This window comes from Archocentrus centrarchus, chromosome 4 (genome assembly GCF_007364275.1).
Source record: "Archocentrus centrarchus isolate MPI-CPG fArcCen1 chromosome 4, fArcCen1, whole genome shotgun sequence".
Lineage (NCBI taxonomy): Eukaryota > Metazoa > Chordata > Actinopteri > Cichliformes > Cichlidae > Archocentrus > Archocentrus centrarchus.
In genome coordinates, this window is record NC_044349.1 from 12,184,454 (window position 1) to 12,210,336 (window position 25,883).

Sequence of the window (25,883 nt, forward strand, 5' to 3'; positions counted from 1 at the left end):
GTGCCATGAAATAACTACTTTTTTTCTCTCCTCGCAGTAAATCTCCCCTAATCCTGTGGGCTGTGGAGACAAAGGCCTCCGGGACCTAATCCTGCAGCTTTTAGTGGGGCTGAGGGGCTGGCCGACAGAGCCTCTTCTAAATGACTTATTTCTATCGGACACTAATATAGCCTGACAGCCAAGAACAGTGAAAGGAGGAGAAAAAAAAACAGGGAAGAGAGGAGCACAAACATTTTCACATATTTTGGAAGCCTGAGCAGTTGATTGTGTTTGAATGGGAAGCAGATGAAGGGAACCGTGGTTACTCATCTACGCACCCTCAAGCACACAACATGGGGGGAACAGCCCAGGTGTTCATCCCTGAATATTGCTAAAAATGTGAGCTGTTTCTTTACAGTCAATTTTTGGTCTAGGAATGTACCCGTGACATCAAAATGACTTAGATGCAGGCATTTAAATCACTGCAAAAGTAAAACCTTCTGCAGTGCAGCACACAGTTTTCAGACTTTTTAGACGGACTTAAACAAGCACCAAAAATCTACTAAGTCCATGCCTGAAAACATAGACTTATCACCCTCACTGTATTTGTCTAGTTTGCTGTAGAATGGGTTTAAGGGATAAGCTCTTATTGGCATTAACTGTTAAACTCTTTCAGTAGTATTAAATCTCTGTCCATCCTGGAGGAAGCTCTCTTCTGCGGAGGTTTCCTCATTTTACTCCTCAGTATAAAGATTAAAGTTTGTTTTGTAGCGACAAATTTGGCACTAGAAACACCAAACTTGGCTTGAAGGAATAGCTTCTGATTTCTTCCTTCATAGGTCACTGGTTTAGACAAGCAGGTCAGGACCTGAAGAAAGTATACAGAGAAACTGGGAGTTTTGTTAAACCTAATCAAATAGTTCAGAAAGTCCTGAAAGAAACTTCTCTCATATTAAATTGTCAGAATAAGCCATGGTCAGCATTTTCTAACTCATCCTGAAAATTTGAGCTGTGAAAAGTTGTTCTAACATATCTTCCGTGGCTAATTTGATAATTTAAGTCTCAGGATAGCTCAGCCTCTGTCTCTAAAAGAAAAAAAAAACGGAATTAGTCATTTTTAAAAGAAAATAAACTGCAAAATATAGCTAGCTATGTCAAATTACAATGCCTAAATATTTAAACTGCATTTATTGTTTTATAAGCTAATTATAACTGCAGAATTGGGCAGAAATGCATCTTCTTTGTAAGCTTTAATAGTCAAAAGTAAGAACCTGAGCTGTCAGATGACATTAAAAAAAAAAAAAAAAGCCTCTAGTTAAACGTGGAATAAAAGTATAAAATGAAAAATGTTTGAAGTGAAATTAAAGTTTATTTTCCCCACACCAAATATAGTCTAAAATATGCCCCAGCAGTGATGGCGATGAAAATATTATGTCTCCAAACCGGTCGGTTGATGCTGGAGGACTTTATTCTTTCTGGTGATTTGATGTAGTCCTTGATTTGGTCTTGTGTCCCTGAGAAGACTTCTAATTTAGCTCAGCTGGAGCTTATAAATTGTTCTCGCTGAGCAGGGTTCAGATTAACTTCACATTGTGACAGTTCATAGGCAAAATATGGACCCTGTTAGCAAAACAAACCCTTAGAGAAAACCCCCTCCGAGGGGGAGACTGTCAAAACCAGCGGTATGGGAGAAAGAGGACTGAGAAGGAGAGGACAATCAAAGGCTGTTATTTTAATCTGCCCGGCCTCGGAGATTAGCCGACCACATTGTTTTAATTGTTTTAAAGGGAGGGAATGAAACGCTCGCTTATAGGGGGATCCTTGGCATAAATCTCTCAAGTTCAATAGTTTCAAAAACTTGAGCTCCTTGCAACCCCCCCTCTCTCCCCTCATCCCACCTAATCCCGGCTAATACCTTTCTTTCTATTGGCTAATGGCTGAGAGGAGCCTGGGTAAACGCTTCTTAAATAGTCGTGGGTGAGAATGGTTTCGGAGAATTAAACCCATGCCACGACAAAGAGCGCTGCTCTGCGAGGATATAAGGCCCAAATTGGACTAAGAAAAAAAAACAAAAAAAAACGGACTACAACTCACCAGGCCGTCTTCTGTCCGTGCGTAAAAGGCGCAGTTGGAGCTGGATCTCACGGTTCTGCTTTGGATACGGGTCTCAGGTAAAATGCGTGGAATACCTGTGACAGAAGAGCTTTTAATAACGTCTTAACCCGGATAGCGGCTTCCTATTCTAGTATACTGACTGCACGATGATATCAGTGATATCACATCACTGAATATTTTTAGTTGTGATTTCGAGCTCAAAATAGCGAGGACCCACGAGTGCAAAGGTGATCCTAGATCCATCTCAATTAATATTGATATTTAATATCGACAGAATTCATAATGCAGTTCTCGCTATTTTGAATCGCTTACCTGCAGAACTTTAAATTCGGTTTCGCACATCAGTCTAAATAATGACCTAAATTTAAGTTTAAAAATTGTGAAATAAGTGAAAAAGGAGGACACTAACAGGGAGAGCTTAGGGAGTACTGGGATTGCTTCGATGGCTCATTCTCTCTCAGATGTCAGATGTGGTTACAATAGCAAATAATGTCGTCGTTATTAATTTATTATTCGGCAAATGTTATCTTGTTCCCTTTAATTTAGTAGTTGGATTCGTTTTGAAAGAAAATGGCCGTAATGGAGAGACTTTACCTCTGGGTTTTAGCTGAATGTTAACTTAAGCTTGGAAGGGCAGTTATTGTAATGATACCACCAATGATAAGTTAATGAAATCTTTCTGTTTCTTTAGGTTCAGTATGAACTCCCTGAATTTCTGCGGGACGTCCGGCGGCGGTGTGTACCCCTTCCACGGCGTCAACTCCATGCTGGTGGACCTGCGCCACCAGATGGCGGAGCAGTACCACGCTTACTCTGCAGCAGGTCCCACAGTGCACACCCTCACTGTGGCGGAGAGGCTGGCAGGTGGGTCACCATGGTTGGGGTTATTTCAAGTGTTGTTTATTTTGGTGCAGCCCCATGTATTGATAACTGCAGTTACTTTCAGATTGCTAACACAAATTATCAATATTTTTGTGGGTTAAGATTGCATAATTCTTTATTGAGCCTCAGGAAACTCCACAGGCAACCTCAGATCTCTGCTTGTCTCAGTGAAGTAGCCAAATTAATACATTAATTATAAATCAGCAATATAACTATATTTTATTGTGGTACGCTTCCTTATACTAATATTTTTTCATTTATTTTTTACAAATATTTTTGTACAATGAATTCCATCTCAAACAACTCCAACATTAAAATGTGGCTATAGCACCAGTCATAATAACCCATTTAAACACAATGCCTAAGTATTATTCCTAGTTTAACTGAATGTGTTTATCCTTTCAACATGAAACTTTCATCATTAGAAAACATGAGTTTAAAATAAACGACATGAGAGAGGACAGAAATTTGCCGTGTAGATCCTCAGGAAGTTGCTGAAAACTTGCCTTAAGCGTTGTATTACTCTTGTTTTTCCCTCCAGAGCTCATCCTGGAGGCTCGCTATGGCAACCAGCAGAAGCAGCGCCGCAGCCGCACTGCATTCACAGTGTCGCAATTGCAGGCTCTGGAGAAAGCCTTCCAGCAGACACAATACCCAGATGTTGGTATGAGAGAGAGGCTGGCTGTTTGTATAAACCTACCCGAGGCTCGCATTCAGGTGAGAGCAAACTTCATCCATCACCTCACTGACAGTTAAAGAAAAATGCATGTTTAACTTCTGGGTAAGCGTGTAGTTGCTGCACAAAACTTTTTGGTGTTAAGCCATGCCCCTCATTTGCTGCTCTTTTCCAATGCTGTGTTAATCATTTTTGTGTCCAAATTTGCTTGCCTCATATTCAAATCTGCCATTCTCTCTTCCTCATCCAGGTGTGGTTCAAGAACAGGAGGGCAAAGTTTCGTAAAGGTCAGCGATGCTCCCCTCTGTCCAGAGACCAGAGTCTGGAGGAAGCTCCACATCACAGCAAGGCGGGACAAGAGGAAGTCAGGACCACAGATAAACAGGACATCACCACATCATGCAGTGAGAGGAACATCCCACCTCTTCCTCCTACTCCTGATGTGACTAAAAGCAGGGATTTAGACTCTGATACCTCACGATGGCCCCTGCGACTTCACTCTCCTCCGCTTTTCCCCTTTATGGCGGGAGAGTGTTACAGTCACACACCTCACCAGCCAGTTGTAGGAGTGCTGTCCACTGAGCTCACATTCCCTCCAGTGTTCTGGCCCATCATACAGCAGCACAACTTCACCCTTGGGGTTCCTCCGTCATCGCTTACCAAAAACTGTAGCCTCTCCCTTCAGACTCCTTGCACTAGTAAAGCAGTGCAACATCCTTATCTAGGGCTGTAACTGATGTGAACACCTGAAGCAGTACTATGAGAGCCAATCCTTACAGCTGCAGAGAATATACTGTCTGAGTTTCACTGAATACCTGTCTGCATAAAGGGATGTAAAACTCTATACTTTGAGAGTTCTTTTTTTAGACAAAGTCTAATCTGGCTATGCCTTAATTGACATCCACATGTGTGAGCAAAAGAAGCTAATATTAATCCCTCACAAACAACAGTCAGGTAAAATACCACAGTCTTTTTCAATGTTGTATAGCTGGTTACACTGCCAAGTACTAGTATTAGGAAAAATAGTAAAAGTGTTTGAGAGAAGTTCCTTTGTAACTGAGCTCTGCAATATAGAAATGTTAAATAAAATCATCAGCACCTGCTTTGTTTTTTTTCTAGTTCATGAGGCTTAATGGTATTGCCAGTGGGACAGGTTGCACTCAGTTAAAATTAACGACACAGACAAGCTCAGAAGTGCAAGAATGAAAGCATTACTTGCACTCACTGTGAGTTCTCCTTTGAGAAAGGATTTTGGTATGATCCATAGCCAGGGCAACAGTGAATTTTTTGGAAATGTTTCTGCAAATTGCTCATGTTTTATTGATGAAATATATTTAAAAGGAGTTGGCGTAAAGTCCACAGCTGTGCAAGTGAATCTGTTATGTTGAAATGCACTAATGTACTGTTAAAGCTGACAGCTTTAGCGAGACAATACTGGCGGCAGAATGAAAATTAAAAACACCACCCTCCCCATCCTAAACTCTGATATTTTTAGTGCTAAAAAACAAAAAAGTACAAATACAAGCAGACATTCAGGCATTTTATGTAACTTTAAACTTCTGCTACAAGATTTTCAGCAATTTTCACTCCACTACTTTTACTTGACAGTTTTGATCACTAGTAGCACTTCAAACTATGATTCCTTACATTCAAATTTCATAAATTGTCTTATAATTTATGAAAGGAGTAAAAATGTCTATTATTTACTTTTTTCTCATTAAAAATATTTTAAACCTAAGTGATGTTTGACCATTAATTCATCAGTAATAACAATGATTATTATTATTATTAATATTATTATTATTATTATTATTATTATAAGCATATCCATAGGTTGCGATAGTCACATAGGGACTGAGTAGCCTAATTTCATGCTTCATTTTTATATGTAATGGAATATTTTTCAGTTTAGTATTAGTATTATCTCTTGTTTAAAGGACGGTAGTTGCAGATGTTTCCCAGGCCGAGCAGCTCCACACTGGCTGCATCTTACTTTCAGTTTTACTGGAAGCGCACATTTGTCAATCAAAAGCAGCCGGTCTGGTCTGGAGCACGTAGTCGGGGAGCTACGATCGCCTGATGTTTCTTGTTATTCACGAAAGCGATTGCGCCGGTTTTCCAGCGTAGCGCCGTGTGGCGTGAGCCCGAATGACGCGGTGCAGTTGAGGGAGGCTTAAAGAGACAACAGTGAAATCATTGCAACTTGAGGACAAGAGGCACCAAACGAGGAAGGTAGCGACGAACGCAGAACCATGACTTCGACTGCGTTTCGGTAGCTAACATTTGAAGGTAAGGATATCGCTTTCGGTGACGGGAATTAATTCCCCGCGGCTGTTTTTCGACGCCCCGCAGCGCAGTTTATTAACGCTCCTGGTGTGCTAGCTTGCTAAATGACTAGCTTAGAGAGCTAAGCGGTGAGAAATCCCGGGCTGCCGTTGGTGTGTAGTCGCTTGTTTAGGATTAAGGAGTTGCCCGGCAGTGGTCTGGGTAATGGCTATAGCCACAATCTGAACTGAAAAAAACGACATTCTGAGGTGAATCAATTATTATTATTTTTTTTATTATAGTTGCTTTTTCAGTCGATAACATTGGTAAGAGCGTCGCTTGGGACGTTGTTATTTCTCAGTTATTAAGCATTTACTAACTAGCCAAGTAGATGTAGCTCAGGGATTGTCAGTCAATGAATATTTGATTGCTTGTAAGGCTTTGACTTGTTTAATTTGCATGTGTTCGCTAACAGGGAGCCAGTGTTGTTGTGATACTGTGTTGTTAACAAATTGGCTAACGTTACACCGCTTACTGTCTTTTTTTTTTTTTTTTTTTTTAAAGCAGACGTTGGGCCAAGAGGATCAGTGTTTCTGGCAGGTACGAGCTAGGTTAGCTTAATTCAGCTGTGTGACATGTTGGCTTAAGTACAGCGTGAAAATAAGTGTTTACTTGACATTCGCTGGCTGTTAATTCTAAATTTAAATAGTAAAAACAGCCGTTTGTTAGACACAAACTGGCTACGACTGAAGGATATCAAGCTAACTCGCTACGATAGCTTCAGAGTATCTGGCCTTGTCCGCCGAGCCAGCTAGTCTGTTACAGAGCCTTTCTTGACACTCATCCCGACGGTATTTACTTCTACAACAGTGTTTTCCATTTATCATCCCTTATGGGAAAACAAATCTGCTAACAAGTATAGAAAGCGAGTGTTTTGGGTCGTCCGAAACTAACTCCAAATGACAGCTGTTAAGACAGTAGCAACTTAGCAATTAGCTGTCATTAACCTAAGCTCCAAAAGAAAGGTATGTGTGCAGTTGGACGAGGGGAAATTTGTCATTCCGGTTTGGGTACCGCTGTTCATTTGCATTTTGGATGCTTTTTGATGGCATTTGCGTAGTAATCTATACGCTTTGAAACGGTTTCGGCCGTGCTATTGCTAGCTAACTGCAGGAAGCTGGCGTTAAGGGCACTATCTGCCCTAAGGAGTTTTTTTTTTTTTTTTTTTTTTTTTGGAGAGATATTCGTAAATTGACTCTTTGTACTTTTAAATTCCATCTCAATATTGAAAAATGTTCCTGTCATTTAGTATGTTTTTAGCAGCTCGATGGTTATGTCAAATACCTGTCATGGAAAAACAATGCAGCACTTCCTTAAATGGGACAGATTAAACATAGGCAAAGACTACCAAAAGTCAACTAAGAGAACAAGATACTGAGGTCATTGCTCTTTTTCAGAAACATGTCTATACTTGTCCATATACACACACTATATGATGGTTTTCTTTTAAATGTGTGGACTAGTGTTTTGTGGGCGAGCAGGTTGAAAAATGAAGTGCTTCACATTGTGCACTTTGCCATTCCAGGAGCTGTTGTCTCTTTTGGCATGTGCAAGTTGATAACTTTTACTCCGTCACTTAGTGTACATCTTATCTTGTGACCAGGAAGGCTACTCATATGCCAAGCAACCTAGATTATAAATGTGTTTGTTAGAGGTGGCAGGGGATCTACCAATTTGATAGTCGATGGTTAGATCCCCAACTCCTTCAATATGCACATTGAAGTGTCCTTGGGGAAGATACTGAACCCTAAGTTGCCCCTGGTGCATCCATTGGAGAGTGAGTGTGTGACTTTAGGTTAATGTGCTTAGGAATAAAAAAAAAAAAAAACACTTGAATGAATGGGTGAATGAGGCTTGTAAGAAAGAGCTTTGAGTGCTCAAATTACCATATTGGGTGTTTAGGACAACAGGCACAAAACATTTCAGGCTTCATTAACCTACATTTGATGTATCTGTATTTTTTTCATGGTAGTCTGTGGAATCAATGCTGCAGTCACTATCACAAAAGTGCCACTGTAGTAACTACTTATTTAAACACAAGACATTGCTCACTCATCAGAAAACTTATCTGATCACACTGTGTTTTTGTCTTGTAATGGTCATACAAATTTTCCATCTGCCAGATGTAGCTGAGCTAACTGTAGACCAGACTGTATCTAAATCCTTCCAATAATGTTTCCCAGAGATGCAAATGTTGTGATTAGATGAAGCATTACAGCAATCATTGATCTGTGTAAGTGCCTTTCCATAGGAAAGAGTAGCTGCCCTAAGCTAGTGCCTGCATTACCTGCTCTCTACAGCAGCATCTTAGATCATGGACATGAGGGAGTTGGGAGAGTGGCTCTATGCAGAGATGTCTGCATGTGGTTGTGAAAAAAGATGCCAAGCTACACAGCCAGTGAAAATAAAAATTATGGCTGCGATTGATATTGTTTTACCTGATGTTGCTTCTTTGATACTCTGTTGCTTAGTCTGGTAACGTGCACTTTTTAAAGAGATAAACACAGAAAAAGAACAACAAAAAAAAAGAATTTTCTCATCTTGACCTCTTGGGTGTGTATTTTTACACTTTATTCAGTTAAAAACTGACACCAAGATAGCTATTTAACAGTATTAGATACATTAGTCTTCATTTTAAAAATACGGGTTTGTAATCTGCACATTGTTATGTGGCATTTAAGAAAAATAAGTTTACTTGTAGATGTTTTCTTTGTATTTTCTCATGTCCGAGGTCACCGTTGGAATAGTTCTCCTCGTATTGATTCCTTTATTGAATTTGCTTGTCGTCAGTCTGCATAAAGATCTAATTTCAGTTGTAGTAAGAAACAGCCACAGTAGCTATAATGTGATACCCAAGCAAAAGGTTTGCATTTTTTTTTCATGAAAATGTAAATTTCATAAAGGCCAAAGTGTTGCTGAAACAAGTTGTGATTGATTTGCTATGTTTTCCCGCAATTTAACTTTTATTGATTGATATGTAGATTGTTTATGAAGTGTTGGCCAGGGCATTGCATTGTGTATAATGGGCTATTGTACAGATTTTATTTCTGGAATTGTAGTCCAAATTGTTTTGTTTTCTTACAAATCATCAAACAGGCTAATTTGTGTTGTAAGAATGAGTAATGACTGGGTTTATTTGAAAATGATGGCCTGGGTTCACATCATAACCCACAGACTGACTTCTGGCCTTGTTTTTCTTTTGCAGATAACCAGTTGACATCACACCAGTCTGTTTGTCCCTGCTGTTGGTTGCCTGCTCTGCTGTGGCCCTGCATCATGGAGAGTGTCCACAGTGTCACTGAAGGCTGACCAGAAGGAATGAGGCACTCCAGGAGATGTTCCCAAGTGGCCTTGTGGATGCAGTAGCTGTGTTTCAGAGTGCTTTTTGTGACTAGTGTTGTATGTGTGTCTTTGGACACATCCTAACACCACCTGCCTATTTGTAAGGCAGGGACATGCTGCTCTGAGACTGGAGTGAAGAAACGCATAATAAAGGAACCCCTCTGGTAAACGAAGAAAAAAGGAAAAGCTGTCCAATAGACGCACGGGTCCATTCGACTGCAGTTTCGGCTCATTTAAGTGTCTTCTGAACCACTGCACATTTTAACAGCAACACCTTTCCTCTGTCCTGTGAGATTGTCTCCCTCCCCCTCCCTAAAACATTCTCCATTGTTATTGGAGTTTCTATGGTTTGCATGGCTGGAAAATAACCGTGGAGAGGCCAGGGTATCACAAGCTTATGGATTTTGACAAGAGAGGGGGCAAGGGAGAGACAGAGGAAGGGAAAAAGATGTCTAAGACGACAGGCGGCAGGACTGGACATGGGAGCAGGAGTACAGGGACCAATTCTGGAGTTCTTATGGTTGGTCCAAACTTCCGTGTGGGTAAAAAAATTGGCTGTGGAAACTTTGGAGAACTGCGGCTGGGAAAAAATCTCTATACTAACGAATATGTGGCCATCAAATTGGTAAGTGCACCGTGTCTCTTGAGATTTGTGTGCAAACATCAAAACAAGAGCTTTCTGTTCCAGGCATCTCCAAGTTAACATCCAATCCCCAATATCAGTGTGCATCCTAAATGACAAATACAGCTTTACTTATGTGAATTATACATTTTATTTCTTTTTTATTTACCAATAAGATGTATGCTAAAATTTATTTTCTTGCAGCAAAGTCTCATTCTGCAGTTGACTGAGAGTGAGAGACAGGAAGTAAATAGGAACAATCACACAGGGCTGTTTTCCCATGACTTGCTCTTGTATAGTTTTGAGTCAGCTATGATCTGTTTGTGTTTATGGATGAGGTGAAGAAGCTGTGAATAAAAAAAGAGTTTTCTAAAGAAGTGCATTTTAATGAGAGGCCAAACTGAAAGTAAGTTTTATGTTTTTCTTTTTCCTCCAGCCTTCAGAAACCTTAACAGCTTCATGAAATTTGTCACATCATGTACGGTAGCAATTTTTGTAAAGATAATTTTTTGCACTTCCTTGCTTTTCACCTTTCCCTCATCAGTAGAATAATGTTAATTCTTGTGTGGGCTCTTATTAAATAATCCCACACCAGGCCTTTTGCTCAGTCAGTGTGTCATCTTGCTTTGTGTCAGCATGAACTTTTTTTTTTTTTTTTTTTTTCTCTTCTCTTCAGCAGCACTGGTTTAGTAGCATTCAGACAGGCTGTGAAACCACATGAAATGTCAAGGCCTGTTTGTTTTCTGATTGCTTGATTCTGGGGCAGTCAGTGACAGTTCAACCATTTCCTCAGCACTTGAACTTTTCTCTTCACCATAAATGTGTTGCCACTTGTACTACTTTGATCTTTGAAATATGTTTTTCTCCTGAAATTGGCTTAATAGAGGTGAGGCCTAACTCACATTTTAGGTAGGTGTTCATACTGAAGCTGGTGGGGCTAGGCATTGTCACCATCACAGATACGCTGATCTATATATGATTACCTTTAACATTTCTATCTCTGAGGGAGGTCATTTTCTCTGAATCGGCATTCACTGAAGGCTCTACTAACCACTAGAAGGCAGAGGTTAGCAAAAAGCTGTAATTGCAGTCCTCCTCTCTTCTGAAGTCTTTAATTGTGCTTGCTGCCTCTCCCCCTTTGCCTACGAACCTCCCATCTGTTTGGGTATTTTTATCCCCATGGTGTCCAGCTATATCTGGATCTGGCATTAGGGCTGTAACACCACTACGTGGATCTTGTGGCCCACTGGGCCCAACATCTCTGACTATACAATAACAAGAGGGTGAATTGTGCCAAAAAGGTCATCAAACCTGACAAAGCCTAGCTTGGCCTGTATCAATTCTATAGACTCAGGGTTATTTAGGATTTGTTTTGGGTATTTTGGATTGAAATGTGTGTATTCATGTTATTTTTAGAGTTACAATGATAACTTCTGTTTCCTCTGTTCATGCTCACAATAGTTGTCTTTTGCAGGCATAAATTTTCAGCATCAGTGTTGTTGCTAGGCTTTTATTTCTTAATTTTAAGAATACACAGAAAAACAGCAACATATAACAGTAAAGTTACAATTTACATTTTTGTCTGCACATGTGTAGGTATGTGTGAGTGTGAGTTCGTAGGCAGGTTGTGTAAGTATGTGTATAAAGGACAGACGGGGGGTGTGTGTGTGTGTGTGTGTGTGTGTGTGTGTGTGTGTGAATACATTTTAAAAAAACAAACACGCTGCTCTTTTGGAGCCTCTTAGGTTTGTTCCCAGAGATGGGAATGCCCTAATAGTAAAGCCAGGACACTTAACAGCTGGCGCAGCTCATGGTGTCACTGGCGTTGACATGAAGAGGACTTCTCTCTTCACCTAGACTCCAGATAGATCTCCGTCCACAGGCTTCTGTTTGTCCCCGATCTCACAGCTCCCTGGGGTAACCCCGTGAGTGTCACTGCCTGTCAAGTAGGGTATCTCATTTGTCAGAGGTTGTTGCTGAGCTTTTTCATGCAGACTAAAACAAATAACCTTGTTATCTATGAACACTTGCTAACACATGCTTATCATGAGTTATGTATTCTTCTTTTGTCTTCAGTGATCACTGTAAAAATAATCATTGTGAATTACCGAAGCAGAAAAATGCTGTTTGTCAGAGGTGTTAGCCTGTCAATTATTTTTCAAATAGTTAACTAATTGTTTAGCAGGCGCCAGGGTGGCTCAGCGGTTGAGTGGGCAACCCCATATGCCGTGTGGCGGCGCAGGCCCGAGTCCCAACCCAGTCACCATTCACTGTGTGTCCTTCCCCCATCTCTTCTCCCGTTTTCCCGTCTCTTTCCACTGCACTATCAAATAAAGCCACAAAAGGCCAAAAAATGATAATAAAAAAAAATAAATAAAACAAATTGTTTAGCATATAAATGTCATGTGAAATATTGAAAAGTACTGAATTACTCTTTCATGTTTTCAGATGTCTTCATACTGTTTGTTTGAGTACTAAACCAGATGCTCAACAAACATATAAAATTAATTTATCATTTATTAAATATATATTAAAAAATAGAAAATGCTGACATTTATAAGGCTTGAAAGAATGATTAAAGTGAGTCTGTTTCGCTCATTTCCTAACTAAACCTTGCAAGTCTGTTATAGACTATAATATAGACTAAGAGGTTATTCACAGTTATCAACATTTTCCAAAGTGTACAAATAGTACTCTTTTTCAGACCCCCCCCCTCCCCAAAAGAGTAGAAAGAAAATGTCTTTTTTCATGACATTTCATTTCACCTGATTCTTTGGTATTTTAATGTAATAGAAGTATTAAAAACACATCCTGGTGTTGAAAAATGCTGGAAATCTTAGTATCAAATACTCTAATCAAAAATACATAAGAAAAAAATCAAATCAAATCAAAAACTCTTTCTGCTCTAGTAAAAAATTTTATTGCTGCACTAATAAAAATCCATCTATCCATTCTCTTCTGCTTATCCTTTTCAGGGTTGCGGGAGCCTATCCCAGCTGTCATAGGTCAAGAGGCGGGGTGCACCCTGTAATAAACAAATTAGACAGACATATAACAGATATATTAGAATTCATATGGTGCAATAAACTGATTTGAATGTGTACTGTACTGCATGTTCTCATAATGTACAGTGTGGCGGCATGTACACAGTGGCAGTGGAGCAATTTGTCATCTGAATAGCTGGTTTTGTGCCAAAAAGTGATTTCCGGTATTTACCAAAAAAAATTATTGCTGGTATTTATATTGTTGTAAATGACTTGTTGACCTATAATCTGTCAAGCATATCTCAAACATTATCTCTTATGAATGATATCAATTCATTTTGAGTCATAAAGAACGTTCCTGTCACATGGCAAATTTAGCAACTTTTTCTGGTGACATCAGCAACTTTTGGAGAGTTTTGGAGATATGCCGGTATTGTGCCAAAAAGTGAATTCTGGTATTTGCCAAAAAAATTATTGATTGTATTTGAATTGCTGTAAATAAATTTTTTGCCTTAAATCTGCGAAACCCGTGTCAAACATCTCTGCTGAATGATATTGGGTCATTTTGAGCGAGAAACTCCTGTCACAAGGTAGAAGCTGGATTCACTTCTTGGAAAAGGGACTTTCATATATTCTTTATTAATGAGGGTAAAAACTATCACTGACATTAAAAATGTATTTTCCCCCCAAGAGATCTGTCAAGAGGGCTGCAGAAATTGGAACAAATAAACAGTACAGTTCTATAAAGAGTAGCCAAAAAGGACTGGATTGATTATAATGTAGATGTAATAATGCAGAGTCATAAATATATTTGTAAAAAGTCATTTCATTTTATATATAAGCCCTTCATAAATCCTGTGCGCCACAGTCTATTTACAAGATATAAGCAAAGATAATACATTTAAAAAAAAAAAAAAAAAAAAAAAAATCAGAAATCACTTTTTGGCACAACGACAGAAACCTGAAAACTCCGCTGTTGCCGTGTTTTGTGTACATACAGCGCTCTACACTATGGCATCGCCCGGACCTCACTTCGCCCCCCCACCCCCCGGACCATGATTCATCCTTTAGCGACTTCTAGTGACTTTTGAGACAGCCGATAGCGAGTTTTTTTAAACAAAAGTTGGCAACAGCAACAGTGCCAGCCACCAATCACCAGATTACGCACAAATATACGGGCCAGAATAAATTAAAACATGCCAGGAACATGTAGAATTAATGTACATACTTTATGAATAAAATTCATCATCGTTTTCTGTGGTTTACTTTGTATGGCTTCCATTTTTGATTCGGCTTTTTGGAACAGTGCTTCCACTTCTTGTTGAATTGATCTCCGGGGGCTTTGGCTGCTTTCCACACCTGGTGCGACGCACTCACAGCTTGTTCCTGTCTAATATCATCAGTAGAGTCTTTCTGTGAATTGATGATGGCCTTTTTTAGAGAATTCAATGAGGCCTTTGAACTGATCCGCCAGACCCAAGGCCATATCGCTGCAGACCACACAATAGTGCCTCAGGCATTGGCGGTCAGGCGGCAGTGCTCAATTTACATACTTCTGACTAGGGATGTGCTGAGCCGATATTCAGTATCGGTATCGGTCCGATCCTGACCTAAATTACTGGATTGGATATCGGAAAGGAATAAAAAATGCAATCTGATCCATTAAATATCACAAAAATGCTTGATGAAATGTAGGGCTGCAATGATTCCTTGAGTAACTCGAATAATTTGATTATAAAATATCCTCAAAGCAAATTTGTTGCTTTGATGCTTCATTTAAACTCTGCAGCACTCTGGTGTCTCTGTTTCATCCACATTAGCTGCATTCTTCTTCTTCTGGTTGGCAAACCAGCTTAGAGCTGCATTACCGCCACCTACTGGAATGGAGTGGGGATCAGGAGTTAGAAAAAAAACCCTCAGATTCTAAAAAGTTCTCAGTTGCTGCGACTGATTCCCTTTAACACTAAGTGGATCATCGCTGACATGTTTTTCTTTGCTGTGTTTGTGTGTTGTGCTCGCTGTACTGAGAATTCCAGGTTTTATTTTTTCTCTACTTAAGCTACCAGAATGGATCGCTATAACCGCATTTTGCTGGCGAGGGCTGCCATTAGCACTAGCAATCGTCCGGTACCGGAAGGACCCCTTCCCCGTCAAAATATTTTTTATACTTTAACCCCTGATAAGTGACTAAATATAGACCTGCAGTAGAAACGTATTTAGGAGAATGCTTGTGAATACAAAGCATTACAAGATTACGTTCACGCAGCCCCCAGTTTTTCAACATAAACACTGATAACACAACAGCAGCAGGCAACTGTTTTGCATGGTCTGCCTGCACTAGAGCAAAGAGGCGGAGCCATAATAGAGACGTGAGCTCAGGTGGAGCGAAAATAAATGTTTTTTTAGCATCCAAAAGAAGCTTTTTTTCCCCCGTAACCACCATTAAACCTTTACTGGGAAACAGCTGGAGGACCTATATCAACCACCTGATCAGCAAGTGAAGAAAAGAGAACTTTGTAGTTGCTCCATCCACTGTTTGTTTCACATATCGAAAAACTGCAGAATGGAAGTTAAAATATGTAGATGAACTGTTAATACGAAAAAAGTATTTCTTATCTGATTACTTGAATAATTGATAGAATACTTGATTACTAAAATAATCGATAATTGCAGCCCTAATGAAATTTGCAACATGCCATAAGCCAATGAATCACCTTCTCACATAGGAGCAGCAGGCGTCGGGTGATAGAGCGATTGTTGTGTGAGAGACTGCTGACTTATGTAAAATGCATCCAGGCATTTAAAAACAACAGTTTTTTTTTTTTTTTTTTTAAGATCGGATTTGTATCGGTATCTGCAGATATCCAAATGTAAAATATCAATATCAGTATCAGACATAAAAAAGTGGTATTTTGCCATCCCTAGTTCTCACCAACATTCTAACTATTTGAAAGGGGTACATTGTGTGTTAACCCCCTCCCCCCTGCCATACGGTTTGTTGATGGGGGTCGATGGATGTTGATAATTATGAATGATCCCTAAAACCTGATTTAATTGTGCATTTTGGACAACCATATATTGGAGGAGCTCTATTATAGAATATATGCCTTCCTTTGTTAAGGTCAGGTAATTTAGGAGGTATGTAAATGGTAAGGTTGTTATTTTACCAGGAAACCAATAAAACACTTTTCTTTGGATAACAAATGTAATCTAGTCGACTAAAGTAGTTTTAATCTGCTTTGTTTTAACATAATAAATTGTAAATGCTAAGCTCTGAAGGACAGCATGTAGTGATTACTCAGTCTTTAGTTGGTACCACTGTTTGCTGAATACCTTGTGTGGTTGGGTTTTTTTGGTGGCACCTACCTGGATCTGGGGACAAAGGTGAATGCCAGTCTCACCCTGCCACTTGATAGCAGAGGTAGATAGAATTGGTATAGTAGGCCTGTACACTAAGTCCTCTGGCAGTGGATTAAGAATAGCTTTAAATGTTGCTGCAATAAGTAGGAGAGAAGGGGAAACTGCTAAGTGCTGAAAGGCTGTCTTTGTTGGCAGGCCTCATGGACACACAGTAGGTCAGTCTTTGGTTCAGCTGGGTGCTTTCTCACACTGGCAAGTGCCTACGTGTTGGAGGCAGGACTGTACAGACACTGCTGTAACTACACTGGAGGCTTCACTCCCAAGGGTAGATCCCAGAGTCTTAAAGAAACAAAACCAGTAAATGTCTGCTTGCTGTTGTATCTTACTGTACAAACTAGCCACCCATCAGGCTTTGTCAAAGGGTAAAGTAGCATGTCATCTCCATCAGTACATTCTTGTCTAATCCTTTCTATCCATGAAGGAATTTACAAATGTTAATTTTAATACTATTGTTAACTTGATGTAGAGCGCGCTCTCGCTTACCATCTGTAGTTAACTGTTTTTTGAGAGGTCCTTTGCCCCCTCTCAACCACTTTCCTTAGTTTTTTGCATACATTTTTACTAGCATTTCTACCAGTCTACTTTGCAAACAGCTTTGAGTTGCAATCTTTGCAGCTTGGTTTTAATTATAGCCCCCTTTGATGTTGCTGGCTATTTATTGACGGATAGGAATGACCTGTGATACTTTCCACCTTCATATCTGGCATTGCCAGTAATTAATCAAATAAATTCAGTCTCCTCTTTGTGTTGATGACTACCTTTGGCTATGACAAATATCTGTAATCTCTCTGAACGCAGGAGGAGAGTAATACGTGAGTAGTGTGGTGTTGATACTTATTGTACAGCCAATGACTCTCTATAGCTCAGTGAGAGGGGGCTGATGTTGGATGGCCATCTAGAGAGATGAACACAGCATCCTACTGTGCACTGTGTTCCAGCCATGTGCACACAGAGAAGTGTTTTATGTAGACAGTACTTGTTAAAAGCAGGGACATATTTCAGACTTGGGGGGGGTATTTTTTTGAGAGGTAAAAAGGCAAGGTGATGTGGTGCTGCAATAGAGTGACAGTTGTGGTTTCTTACTTTGGTATATGACCTGACAGGTGCTACCAGTTGACGTTATCAGCTGAAGCTAATTACAGTTAATTCCAGAAATTGGACAAACTACAAAATTAAACTCTGTCTGATTATTGCACGCACTTTGTAGTTGTCTGTGCCATTTACACTCAAACACAATGTTTACTTAGATAAAGAAACACTGTTATTGTGGTTTTTAAAACAGGTGCTGAATTTTTTATTTTTTTTGGCTATGCAAAAATGAGTGCATATTGTTATTTGAGGAAATGATCTAGCCGAGTGCATTATGCAAGTTTGAGACAGCCTAATTAGATAGCTTGGTTGGAGTCAAATAGCAGGAAAAAATAACCTTAATCTCTGGTAAATCTGCAGTTCCCCCATCAGCTATGCAGAGTATTTTATTGTCTTTTATTTATTTATTTTGGTTTCTAGATGGCAAAATTTAGTGTTACGGCTCCCATCAGCCTGTTTTCAGCCACACTGGGCAGGAGGAAATCTCTGATAAACCCACAACACCTTTCCAGCACCCAAATGGCACACTTGCAAAGTTAGCAACTAGCTGGTGAACATATTGGAACTCCAATGTACATTTCTCACAGGAGATCTAAGGTCAAACAGAGTGAGAAGCAGCATGCTCAGAGTATGTTCAGGTTGCCAGACAGCTGACTACAAATGAACACTTATGTATCTGTATGTGGCTGAGGCAATGATGCGTTATATTGGCAAAAGTCTTCACTCATCCTTCCAAATCGTTGAATTGAGGTTTTCCAATCACTTGGACACCTGTATAAAGCCAAGCCACCTAGGCATGCAAACGTTTTTACAAACATTTGTGAAAGAATGGGTCGCTCTCAGGAGCTCAGTGAATTCCAACGTGGTACCATGATGGGATGCCCCCTGTGCAACAAGACTAGTTGTGAAACCTCCTCCCTACTAAATATTCCAGTCAGCTGTTAGTGGTATTATAACAAAGTGGAAGCAATTTAGAACAACAGCAACTCTGCCAAAAAGTGGTAGGCCACATAAAATTACAGCAGGGTCAGTCGATGCTGAGGTGCATAGTGCACAGAGGTCGCCAACTTTCTGCAGAGTGAATTGCTACAGGCTTCCAACCTTCATGTGGACTTCAGATCAGCTCAAGAACAGTGTGTAGAGAGCTTCATGGAATGGGTTTCCATGGCAGAGAAGCTGCATCCAAGCCTTACCTCACCAAGCACAATGCAAAGCATTGCATGCAGTGGTGTAAAGCATGCCACCACTGGACTCTAGAACAGTGGATATGTGTTCTCTGGAGTGACAAATCACGCTTTTCCGTCTGGCAATCTGATGTAAAGTTTGGTGGAGGAGGGGGACTATGGGGTGGGATTGTTTTTCAGGAGTTGGGCATGGAACTCGTAATGCTTCAGCATACCAAGACATTTTGGACAATTTCATGCTCCCAACTTTGTTGGAACAGTTTGGCGATAGCCAGTGTCTGACCTCACAAATGCACTTCTGGAAGAATGGTCAAAAATTCCCATAAATGCAAGAGTTGAAGCTACAAAGGGTGGGCTGACATCATATTAAACCCTGTGGATTAAGAATAGGATGTCACTCAAGTTCATATGCATGTGAAGGCAGATGGGTGAATACTTTTGGCAAAATAGTGTATATCAAACTGATGTTCACTCTGGGGAAAAAAAAAAAAGATTGTTACTTTAAGTATTTCATGAAATGTTTTGTATTGCTTACACTGAGTACTGGTAACTATGCAGGATGGTCATTTTAAGCAAAAATATTATTTGATATATTCACTGTGAAATATTCAACTATTCCAAAAAACAAATGGCTAGTAAATTGATTCTGTGTGCATTACCTTTCCCTCTGGTGGTAGTTACATACAGATGTTGGTAAATATAAGGAATTATAATATAACAAATAGTCTCACAAACTATTTGATCTATTCAATAATTTAATGACTATTCGAAAATGACCATTCCTAGTATGCACTGGATAGGCCTAAATGTAGGATGAGCAATTATAAAATGACCTCATCCCTCCAAATCTTTTCTTTCTTTTTTTTTGTTTTTGAAAAATATTAATTTTCAGGCTAATGCAATAATTTCCCCTCTATGTCTGGGAAGGAAGGATTGTCTCTGGTTGACTTTCTTGTGTTCTGTGACTGAGTCACTGATGCAGAGGCATATGAGTGAGGTGGTGTATATGAGTGAAGCCGCTCACATTGCTAGGTCAGTCGTGATGGAAATCTGAGGGGTTGTATCCAACTCTCATGTCTTCCTCCCACTGCATGATAAGCAGCTCTCGTTGCAGTCTAGCTCAGTGGCTTACACCAGCTCGCCATGAGGCAGTTGTCAAAAAACTGTAAAGGAACAAAAGCTCTATCAGCATGTTTGTCAGGAGTTCAAGTGACATTTTGATGCTTTAACGTCTTCCCTACCCTGCTTTGGCCCTCTAGAGTGCATGCTGGGTGGACTGAGTGAAAAGATTCTTGGATGTCAACAGCATATGAAAGCCTACCTTTAGTCAGCTAGCTAATCCTCGAATGAATCGGTAGCCAGCAGCAACACAGTACGTTCACACAGACAGACCGTGTTTGTCAAGATTTTGTTGCAGGCATAAAACCTGCACAGGAATGTTGGTGTCCTAAATGCTGGTGTCAGTGTTTTATATAGAAGTACATAAAACACTGACACTGCAAAATCGTGACAACATAAAAAATGGGTTTGAATATGGTGTATGGGTGTGTATGCATGTGGAGCAGTGAGTGCTGTGTAATTGTAGCTTCTAAGTGTACATCCTGGTTCAAACCAAAGTACTAGTCATATTTTCCATTCAGCTGTTTCAGGAGTTACACTCAGTGTATTGCCAAATTATATACAATGTTAAAGCATCACCAGTTTCTCACATTTTGCTCCTTTTTTTTGATTATGGTCACTGCTTTGAATGCACGCTTCACCACTCTGTCTTGACTTTCTTTACAGGATTGTAATTGAGGTGGTAAACAAGAGCCAAAATAACCAAACCAGAATCAGATGATGGTCATTTAAAAAGAGAGCTAGAGCCAGATTGACTTCAGGTCTACATCTGAGAGTTTGTTTTGCAAGACAAGGGGGCAAAGCTTGAGTTCAGAGCTAAAGCTGCTTGATTCCATGTAGGAAAATTCAAATATGCTGCTGTATTGCTAGGGCTTAACAGGATCTAGGGCAGATGATTAGGAATAGGACACAGAGTCATTTTTTTTTTTTTTTTTTTGTCATGTTGACTGTAGTTAAGCTTGTTAGATTTGAAATTAAACAGGCTTTTTTTTTTTTTTTTTTTTTTTTTTTTTTTTTTTTAAATCTGTCAAACATTTTCCTCTTACCAGGGAAACTTGTTGTGAAATTATTATATAATAAGGACTGCCAATTTTTTAGCCTTTCTGTTTTGCACCCTGATTCACAGAGCTGGCCAGGCTTACTTGTTTAAACAGAAAATAAAGCCATTAAACCTGATTTGTGTGTAAAAATCCTGAACCTTATCTTTCATTTTGCAGTCAAACAGTAGAAAATTTAGCTGGTCTTTATTTGTACAATTATTTGCTAGAGTTTCAGAGTAAAAATAAGAGGGTACACAATTCAGTTCATTCAATTTTTGCCATGACTCGCTCCTGTAAAAGACAAAGGACGCTTCCTATTCACGTTCATGTCAGTGGAACAACCCGTGACTGTGTAGATCAGTGCGTAATCTGTTTTTCCTGTTCTTTTTGTAGCAGCTGAGTTTAACAAGAACTTTTAGAAGCTATAAGCCATTACCATAGTATAAAATTAGGGAATTTAGTTTATGGTTACAGTAAATGGGATCTTTTAACGATCTCAAATCCTGATAATATCAGATATTGTATATTAACTGCTGTCGAAGCCATTTTGAGTCTTGACAATGAGATAACATAGTAGTTCCCGTGCTGTTTCTCAATTCATTCAGCTGTGCCACACCTACCCCACAGTCACTCCCAACACAGGCAATAATTCACAGTTGGCATATAGTGTGTACATAGGTCAAAGGCCACCAGTCCCCTACTGTACTCAAGTGCTAAAATAGGTGTGTTACTTGACCTTATCAATTTTGTTATTGACCTCTTACAAATTTTTATCTTCTTGAGGACAAAAAAATTTGAAGAAGATAAAATTAATGTCTAATTCTGACTGATCCTGGCAGTTCCTGATTATTACAGTGGCTTTTGGGAAACGGCTGATGATTCCATCTGGGCACGGTAAATCTGAGCTGAAAGAGGAGAAGTGCTGGGCATCGGCCAGCTGTTGCCCTCGGACACCACTAACTCTTTAAAACCAACTCCTAACCTCTAGCTTGAATAGAGAAACTACGCACACCTCAGCCATCTCCATTTGTCTGAGCCTTACAGTGATCCATCAGCACCCGTAATGCTTATGTGATGGCTTCCAAGTAAAGATGCACTCTGTTGACATTTGAGTTGCTCTAAGATGAGATGAGTCACATTGTCAGTTGCATATTTTGAAATGGTTTGCTGGGAGCCAAGCAAAGGTCAGCATCTATTCTGAGCCTTATGCATAATGCTGGGTCTTTTCCCTGGACATAGGCATACATATGCAATGTCACCAGGGCTGAACAACACAGATATTTATTTATGAAATGCATTACATCATTGCAGCTGTCACTTCAGCAGTCAGTTTTAAGTGTATGATCTCGGGGTCAAGAGGCAATCTCTTTTATTAAATCAAAACATGACATTATGTGTCCAGCAAGTGCTTACAGCTGAATATGTGAAATCATGTGAAGTCATTTTAGACCGCTGACATACTGCTAAATCACCAGTGACAGTCATTCTGTATCTAATTGACATCATCCTAAATGTTCCAAGATGAAGGCTGTGAAATTGTTTTAAAATATATAATTGCTCTTCAAATTGAATGCGATTGTAAATCTGGAAACTCTTATTTTACATTTTGTGCAGGTGCTAGATATGCAACACAAAGTATTTACTGTGTTTTTATGTAATTTACTATTTAGTGTTTTTTGATTGCAGTTATGATTTTTATTTATTTTTTTCTCCTGTAGTCTGTTGATCACTACTCTCTCCAGTCACTGAGGCCAGAGCTGATGTTTCTCAGCAGTGTGGAAATAGAGATCAGATTTAGTCCAGATGACATCATATGCAGAGTTTGTTAATCCCAGGAAGAGGACTTTGCGTGGTGCTGATGGTCTGCTCTGTCTACACAAGTCTTTGGAGGCCATCAAAAGTTATAATGCAGAAAGCAGCAACTAATGGCTGATGACATAATCATTTATTTATAAAGGCTTCAAGTGTTTTGCTCTTAAGAGTCACCCTTCAAATGGCATGTAACATTTAATCTCAGTGCCATTTGCAGGCTGTTGGAGCTGCAGGATTTGAGGCTACAAGGGCTCTATTTGTGCTAATATCAACAAGTCTGTAATCTTTTTAGTGTTGAGCAACAGCTAGCAGTCATTTATCACCGTTTCATTTCCCATCTTTCCCCTTACAGGGTGTCTTCAGTAGTTTGAATGAAAATACCCTATAATGAAGCTGCTGCAGTGTTGTTCCTGAATGGCTGTCATGGTTTTTGGAACTCTAGTCCTACTTTCTTGCTTGTGAAGTTGTTCATGGGCATAGATTTGTTAGTATGAGATAAAGATGTCAGAATCTACAGTTCTGGCATTTTTCAGGGTTAGTTTTCTTTATCTGTTTAAGTTTTTTTTTTATCTTAAATTTGTCAACTTTAATGTAATGTCATAACACCTTTTAGGGTATTTCCAGTATGCAGTGATTATTAATTAAGCGTGGTCCACGGAAGGACAGTTGTTGAATTGGCAACAGGATCAATGGTGCCAAAGCTCCCTGATGTGCATGGGGAGGAAAAGGCTGGCCCATGTGTTCTGATCCCACAGAGCTGGCCATTGATCAGTCAGAAGCTCAGGGTTCAATTTCCTGGGGTTCAACTGGCACTTTCAGTGGTCAGTAAGATTAAAAGAGTAGAAACTGCTTTGAATATATTTAGTCATTCTACCTTTAGGAATGTACCTAATAAAGGGTTGTATAAATATCACATTACTCCACTGAATATTGCATAGCACCTTTGTGCTCTTCTTTGGGGTAGTTACTTCTGAACAGACCTGAATACCTGTTAGGTGGGCCTCAAGGCTGATTGGTTAAACTGAGAACAAGCTCTATTTTTCAAGAACCAGCAACATGCCAGAAGCAAGGCAAAAAGCAGAAAACTGCAGGTGGTCTCAGATCTATATTCATATTCATGTAACTTGTGTTATTTTGCCGGGCTTGGAATATGAATTGTGGTCCAAGCTGTCACAAAATCGGTATGCCATGTGAATCCAGTTGATGCTACACTGCAGAACAGAAGGGCTACAAGGGATGCTTGGGGGATCTTTCTTTAAATGCTGGTATCACTTGTAAGGTGAGTTCCTGCAGTGAAACTGTAGCAAAAAATAGGATGTTATGTGCTCATGAATTCCCATTTTTCTTCATAATGTCATTTTTTAAACATACATTTACAATCATACAATTCATTGCAGCTCATTAAGAAAAAAAGCAGACATGGGTGCAGAGTAAAATAGCTGAGGTAGAGAAAGACCCTTTTGGTCTGTGGGTCAGCTGACATGGACAGCACACTTGGCACAGTACTGCTACATGACACAGCTCAGAGTAATCACAACAGACACTCTTAAGTATAGCAATCAAGCTACATCAAAATAATATAAACTTTTTTTTCTAAAAAAAGCTCATGTGACTATTTTATTGTAGAAAAAGCTGCCATGTGGTGTTTTTGTCTTGAAATTTTCTTTATCCTTCATTGACAACACACATTTCATGAAAAATTGTGCTAACATTAACAAACTAATTAAGGGCTTTAACTGACAGTAATGTGAGAGTATCCATTTATTCCTTGCACCACATTGCTTCTGCCCTGCCCTGTCATGATACAGGATAGCTCTCATTCTGAGCATGCACAGTAAGCCCAGGGAGCAGATAAAAAAAAATATGATATGTGCTAGAAGAAGAGTCCTTGTCATATCCAAAGATGTTACATCAGACATTTGTAGCTCGGCCTCGGTCATTCACACAACCATAGTGTAGCCCATCTGCTTGGAATAGAGATGACTCTTAAGTACATAAAGCTGCTATAAGCCTCTGTTTCTTATTGTAAGCTGTTTTAAAAGGTCCTGCGGGTTGGTGCCATCTGGTTTTACCCCTTATTTATATATTTAATATATTCTTTCCCTCTCCTTCCTGGCATGGCCAGACTTGCGTGAGATACCTGGTCCACCTCCCAGAGTAGTCACATGTCTTCTTCTTCTTCAGGCTTCCACTCCTCTTTATTGCTTACTGTCTCATGTACAGTAGCTCTTTACATTTTTGCCCATTATGTGAATTATTTTTTAAGTAAGCGTGGGGAAAAGGTGGGAAATAAATGAATAAAATCTCCAGAGGGTTGTCCCATCATCTGCTGTAGAAAACCATGCAGAGAGTTATATCAATTAACTTTTATTGCACTTTTGAGGTTTGTTCAAATGATTATTAGCTTATGTGCTTCCTCGTCTAACCAGCTGTTTTCTCTCTCTTTGCTTTCAAACCAAAACCTGACTGTTCATTCTTTTATATTCATGTATACTATTACGAATATGCACTTGCGGGTCTAAAATCTTATTTCTAGTAGTACCCTGAATTCCTGCCGTGGTTGGTGATGTTGCTGTTAGCATTTATACTTGTGCACTGGTGTGTCACAAGTGAATCTAAACTGTTCATGTTGGACTTGGAGCTGATGAATCTCAGACAAGAGTTACTTTTAGTGAAGTGCAAGAAGGAGAGATCAGAACTAGCAGAATATATAATGCGTACGTCAGAGCTATGAAAACAAGAAAAACAGTGCATGTCTGTACTGGCAGAATACTAGATAATGAATTAGCATAATGAGCAAGCTAGATATAATTACATGTGTTTCACACAGCACTGTGAAAAAGTCTCGGGCCACCCCTTTGTATTGCTTCCAAGGAGCCAGACTTGCTTGTAATTTTTAAAAAGTGATCTTCAGCAGTTCCCTAGGCTTTCTGGAGGTCTTTCAAAGTTTTTCTTTAGATGTTGATTGCTTTTTCATTCATTTTTAGTCTTGGGGTCTGACCATTTTCAGAGGAATGTATTTTTTCTTTTCTTTTCTTTTAGTTAAGCTACTTAACACTGACCTATGAATTACTGGGCACTTTGTTACCAAAAGCCTGTCACAAAAACACAAATTGTTCCCATTTCTTTAGTTTAATCTACATAAATACCAAAGATAAACAGTTTGACAGGCATAAACTGGTATTTTTGCACCAACAAGGTGATACACAAAGAGCTATTAGCCAAAAACTTGGGTATATCTCAGCATTGTGTGCAGAGTGTCCTCAATCATTTTGAGGAAACTGGACAAGCGAA

The 25,883-nt window shown here is 39.5% G+C and overlaps 2 protein-coding genes across 12 annotated transcripts in view; both read left to right on the forward strand.

The window, feature by feature from the left end:
- The first annotated feature begins 1,957 nt into the window (after positions 1 to 1,957).
- On the forward strand, positions 1,958 to 5,280 carry dmbx2 (diencephalon/mesencephalon homeobox 2). Its single transcript, XM_030727956.1, has 4 exons — positions 1,958 to 2,150; positions 2,786 to 2,958; positions 3,518 to 3,693; positions 3,903 to 5,280. The coding sequence occupies exons 2-4, from the start codon at positions 2,793 to 2,795 to the stop codon at positions 4,383 to 4,385; spliced, it is 825 nt and encodes a 274-aa protein (XP_030583816.1). The 5' UTR covers positions 1,958 to 2,150; positions 2,786 to 2,792; the 3' UTR covers positions 4,386 to 5,280.
- A 359-nt stretch (positions 5,281 to 5,639) lies between these two features.
- The window catches only part of csnk1g2b (casein kinase 1, gamma 2b), a 41,034-nt gene continuing 20,790 nt past the window's right edge, over positions 5,640 to 25,883 (forward strand). Inside the window, exons 1-3 of one of the 11 annotated variants that reach the window (XM_030726810.1) lie at positions 5,641 to 5,941; positions 6,482 to 6,517; positions 9,183 to 9,944. In XM_030726810.1, coding sequence (XP_030582670.1) covers positions 9,717 to 9,944 — 228 coding nt within the window. In that variant the 5' untranslated portion in view covers positions 5,641 to 5,941; positions 6,482 to 6,517; positions 9,183 to 9,716. Of the gene's footprint in view, positions 5,942 to 6,002; positions 6,187 to 6,481; positions 6,518 to 6,636; positions 6,769 to 6,792; positions 6,943 to 9,182; positions 9,945 to 25,883 lie in introns of those variants that run through there. The other 10 variants (XM_030726813.1, XM_030726814.1, XM_030726812.1 and 7 more) reach the window with 10 other exon arrangements.

What these genes read in the sequence shown, in the direction of transcription:
- dmbx2 (XM_030727956.1), top strand. Translation starts at nt 2,793, where the DNA reads ATGAACTCCCTGAATTTCTGCGGGACGTCCGGCGGCGGTGTGTACCCC. An exon ending in TGTGGCGGAGAGGCTGGCAG is followed by an intron (nt 2,959 to 3,517) that starts GTGGGTCACCAT and finishes TTTTCCCTCCAG; the next exon opens with AGCTCATCCTGGAGGCTCGC. An exon ending in TACCCGAGGCTCGCATTCAG is followed by an intron (nt 3,694 to 3,902) that starts GTGAGAGCAAAC and finishes TTCCTCATCCAG; the next exon opens with GTGTGGTTCAAGAACAGGAG.